We start from the raw sequence: 5,000 nt of genomic DNA, 5'->3' as shown, positions 1-5,000 counted from the left end.
AAAAGAAGAAAAACAAAAAGTTTAATAAAATCGCACCAAGATCAAATGATATTCAATCAAAGGCTTGCAATTGTGTCCATTATAAAGGATGCTAAAAAATATACACGAAAATAGAACATATTTAGATCCACATATCATGTTAGGCACATTAAAATTAATACATTTATGAACACCAGGTGAAGTCCATTAAAATTAATACATTTCATAAAGTTTCTTGAAATTCACACTTTAATAAAGTATATTTTAAAAAATCAATACAGTAATTAAGAATATCAACATATTTACACTGATTTTAAGAAACGGCAATAAAAAGATATTAAATTCCACAATATCAAGAGATCGATCCTATAGTGAAACTACAAAAGAGGTCGATCCCATGTAAATCAGTTTACTTGCTGGTGAGTTAAATGACAGAATTTGGATGATAGATCTAGATGATAGATAATATAACTTGGATGATGGACCTAGATGATAGATAATATAACTTGGGTGACAGATCTAGATGATAGATAATATAACTTGGATGATAGATAATATAACTTGGATGATAGATAATATAACTTGGATGATAGACCTAGACGATAGATAATATAACTCGGATGATAGATAATATAACTTGGATGATAGATAATATAACTTGGATGATAGATAATATAACTTGGATGATAGATAATATAACTTGGATGATAGACCTAGACGATAGATAATATAACTTGGATGATAGATCTAGATGATAGATGATATAACTTGGATGATAGATAATATAACTTCCGTAACAAGATGACTGAACTTAGATCAGATACTATACCTTAGATTAGATAATAAAACTTAGATTAAATAACAGATCTCAAATTAAACAGCAGATATTCAAATAGATAACAAAACCCAAGATTTGATAACTCAAAATAGCTAACAAAAAAAAGATTAGATAACTCAAAATAAATAACAAAACCCAAGATTAAATAACAAAACTCAAAATAAGATAACAGAACTCGAAATAGAGAAGAAAATTCAAGATCAAGTCAGATAACAGATTCTGTCGTCTCAGAACAAACGACAAAACCCAATATTAGATAATAGAACTGAAAATTAGATAAAATTCACATTAATTAACAGAACTCAGATTAAATAACAAAATCCAAGATTAAATAACAGAACACACACTAACAAAACCCAAGATAACATAACATCACTCGCACTAACAAAACCCAAGATAACATAAGATAACATAACACAAAACTCGCATTAAAACTCGACAAGACAACTCAGTACTTTGGCCTACCTGCGTCTGCACCATATTGGTCCTGTGGTGGCGCATTCTGTACACACAGTGAAACACGTCGACGCTTCCCTCAGCCTCCATCTCGTCCATGAGGTTGTTAAGCGCTATGAAGGTCCCCGTGCGACCCACGCCAGCGCTGGAAGGAATGGAGAGGTGAATAATGGGTGGAATGAATGCGAGATGAGTGATGGGTGATGAGTGTTGGCGATATGGACGATTGGAGAAATGAATGGGAGACTGAGTATGGGCGATATGAATGGTGGGAGAAATGAATGCGAGATGAGTGATGGCTGATGAGTATTGGCGATATGAATGCAAGGGGATGTTATGAATGCTTGGAGGTAATATGAGAGGTGAATGGTGAAGATGCAAGAAGATGATGTGGGAGAGTAATTATGAAGAAAAAAAATCCAAGAATATAAACAATGAATAATGAAGAAATAAATACAAGAATAATAATCTAATAAGTGGATATAATAGAAGTGGTAAGGCGACGGAAAATTAATACAAGGAAATGGCGATAGATCTTATAGGATGATGAATAATGAAGATATGAGTCCACCATATAAAAAAAGTAGATCCTAGGGAGGGAAATCACCTTCCTAACTTATAAGGTGATTTGAATGACAGTACTTATGAAACGAGACTGAAAATTAAGCTTTAGTATCAGAACTCCGATTACTTAGTGTCCCTCAGATCACCAACACAATATAGTACCTTCAACCAGACAATCTCAGGTAGTAAAACAACACCCAACTCTTCTCACCTGCAGTGGATGAGCGTGTGTGAACTCTCCCGAGGAATGGCGGCTCTGACTACCTTGACGAACTGAATTAGCTGATCGGGAGTCTGAGGGCAGCCCATGTCAGGCCACGAAACATAGTGGAAGTGCTGGATGACACGGGAGCGTGAACCCTGTGGTGGCGTGGACAGTGGCCTCGTTAGTTGTGCTATTTAACTAGTGTTAAGGGACCCATGCCTTGAGTACGAGGTTTCATATGAGGTTATGGAGCTACTAACACTAAATAAATACAGTTTCTTAAAATTCATAATTTAAAACAGAGTACATAAAAATCCATACATCAATTAAGGATCTTCAAATAGCAAAACTCAAACTAAAATCCACAAAACTTATTTTGTGGATATTAATGTCTTCTGAGTCTTATCAATAAATAAGATTAGGTACCATAAGTTTCCGAGTTATTCCGAGTCAGTGACTTATTCGCAGTAACGCGAATTAGGGCTAAGAATTAGCCCTAAGCTTCTCACCTTGGACAACTCAAATTTCCTGGTGACGTATCCGCCTGGTTGATGGTTCACCTCGAGGACTGTTCTAACTTGAAGCTTCGAAAATCCGAGACGCCAGCCTTGCACGTTCGATGGCGAGGGCCAGTACGTGCAACACTTCTCCTGCGTCAAGGATTTGGAAAGCTTTAGATTTCTTTCCTCTGTGTGTGTGTGTGTAAACACACACACACACACACACACACACACACACACACACACACACACACACACACACACACACACACACACACACACACACACACACCACACACACACACACACACACACACACACACACACACACGCACACACACACACACACACACACACACACACACACACACACACATTAGCGGTATCTTGTTTTTTTTTATACATTTTTCATATCCTTATCTTTATTTATTTTTCATTAGTTCTTTTCCTGTTTCTCTTTCCCTTTTCCCATCTGCACGCACTACGTACCTTGTTAGCCTCCACACACTGGGTGACCATTACGATGACGTGGACATTCTTCTCCCACACCAACCTCCAAAAGTCTTCTTTTAGTTCCTCCTTGGGTCCCTGGCTAGCTATAAACTCCTTTGGCTTAGTGTAACCCTGCAGAGAGGAACATGTCAGAAAAATACTGTCTAAAATATTAAAAGTTGGCGTGACTGGGTCAGGAAAATCTATAATACAGTATGATTGTCTATTGAAATGAGAAAATAGAAGCATTGTTCCTAATATCTAATATATGTGACATCTCTATAATACAAGAACTAATTAATCAAGCAAGTACTTACGTGGATGTAAGAGGCATTGATATAGTCACTGCCGGGGATACCCCTGTACTCATTCAGAATTACACGGGTGTCGTCAACTGAGAGGTAAAACACACAAGATTCTTTCGTTACTCATGTGAATTTGCATGTAATTGCCCGCCCCCCACTCCCCTCAGAAGAAATATAAAGATAGCAACGATTCATTACCTACGGTACAGGACATATTCACAATGCATGTTCCCCTGGTTTGCACGGCATTGTCTTTCATAAGGACAGTAATTCCTCTATTCATGCAGTCGAAACAAAGTGCAAGAGACTCTATGGTTCACTGGTTTAAAAACTATTAAAAATCATGTAGCATAGTCACAATCGTTACTACTTCAGAACTGAAAAAAGATATCCTCAACAGATCATTGAATTGTGTTGTTACCAGAGCAGATCATATAGATCAACCTCACAGAACGGTATAATACTTCAATGTTATCACAGATACCAATCCTAGCACGTAGGTAGGTATAAAAGTTTTCGTAGAAAGAACTGCATATTATACTCACACGGTAGGATGTTGATGTAACGGTTTTTATGGTCGTTAATGCCGAGACTTGCATGGAGTGTGGACTTCGTCGGACTGATGGATTTGAGTTCATTGTACTCCCGGATAAGCTGCTGGCCTCCTGTCGAATGCAAGATCAAGCTTGTTAGAAGTCTATCTTACTCGTAATATACTCTAATATTATCATGATGTTTTTCGTTTCCTTCTTGGCACACAGAGAAAGATCACCATTATTTTTGTTACTTTATGCTTAAAAAAAGAGAAAGTACAGCGCTCACCATCCTTGTGGAGTTCAGTGACTGTATCGAGGAGACTGCTGACCAGGATTCGTCTCTCGGTGGCGACGTCAGGGGGGTAAGTGACCACCAGGGGAAGCTCCATGGAAGTGCTTGCTTTGCTGCGGGACAGGAAGAGTTGCAGTGCTCGTGTGTGCGATTATATGTGATACATAAAAAGCTATATTTCTGTGAAGACATCGTATGTATATCAAGTATTAACATGGAATAAGTTTCAGGTGGACATACACAGGAGAGTATAGCCGATTGTAGATGATGAAAAGAGCGACGGCCGCCAGTGCGCCCACAAATATTGTTAGACAAGCCGCCAGTACACTGTTGATGGGGGCATCTGAGAGGGAACAAAGTGAAATATCATACTCTGTCTCTCTTCACGCATGCACGCACGCACGCACACACACAGACCCACCCACACCCACACCTACACCCACACACACGCGCGCATCCACACACATATATACATTATGTGTATATATATTATATTGGGTAAGTCAAACCTAGATACGGTAGTGGGCGAGTCTGAGAACCACCAACTACTCAGCTACAACTACTCCCCTGGGGAAGGATCATTGGTCAACCACCCCAGTATAAAGACCCAGTCATCTACATGATGTAAGCATGGCGCCAAGTAGTTCGTCAAACACCGCATCGGTGATGAATAAGAATGAGTATGCTGTCTTTGGCAGGAAGTTAAACTGCACCCTAGATTTCAAGCATAGTACCTCTGAGAACCTCGTGGGAGGGTTTTGGTGTAGGGCAGTGGTTTCTGCAGAAGGCGTTTGTTAGTGCAACTGGTAGTTAATGGCATATGCAGACTATGT

The 5,000-nt window shown here is 38.9% G+C and overlaps 1 protein-coding gene across 2 annotated transcripts in view; it reads right to left on the bottom strand.

Annotated features, from left to right (window-relative positions):
• The window catches only part of LOC119574619 (receptor-type tyrosine-protein phosphatase alpha-like), a 27,880-nt gene that overhangs the window by 1,586 nt on the left and 21,294 nt on the right, over positions 1-5,000 (bottom strand). For both annotated transcript variants that reach the window (XM_037921974.1, XM_037921975.1), the window contains 8 exons: positions 4,408-4,510; positions 4,162-4,280; positions 3,885-4,004; positions 3,352-3,428; positions 3,032-3,166; positions 2,552-2,692; positions 2,049-2,197; positions 1,283-1,418 (listed from right to left, as the gene is read on the bottom strand). In XM_037921974.1, the coding sequence (XP_037777902.1) occupies positions 1,283-1,418; positions 2,049-2,197; positions 2,552-2,692; positions 3,032-3,166; positions 3,352-3,428; positions 3,885-4,004; positions 4,162-4,280; positions 4,408-4,510 (980 nt within the window). The remainder of the gene's footprint in view (positions 1-1,282; positions 1,419-2,048; positions 2,198-2,551; positions 2,693-3,031; positions 3,167-3,351; positions 3,429-3,884; positions 4,005-4,161; positions 4,281-4,407; positions 4,511-5,000) is intronic.

This window comes from Penaeus monodon, chromosome 6 (genome assembly GCF_015228065.2).
Source record: "Penaeus monodon isolate SGIC_2016 chromosome 6, NSTDA_Pmon_1, whole genome shotgun sequence".
Classification (NCBI taxonomy): Eukaryota; Metazoa; Arthropoda; class Malacostraca; order Decapoda; family Penaeidae; genus Penaeus; species Penaeus monodon.
The sequence above is the reverse complement of the archived record's forward strand: the minus strand, read 5'-3'. Positions and strand labels throughout refer to the sequence as shown.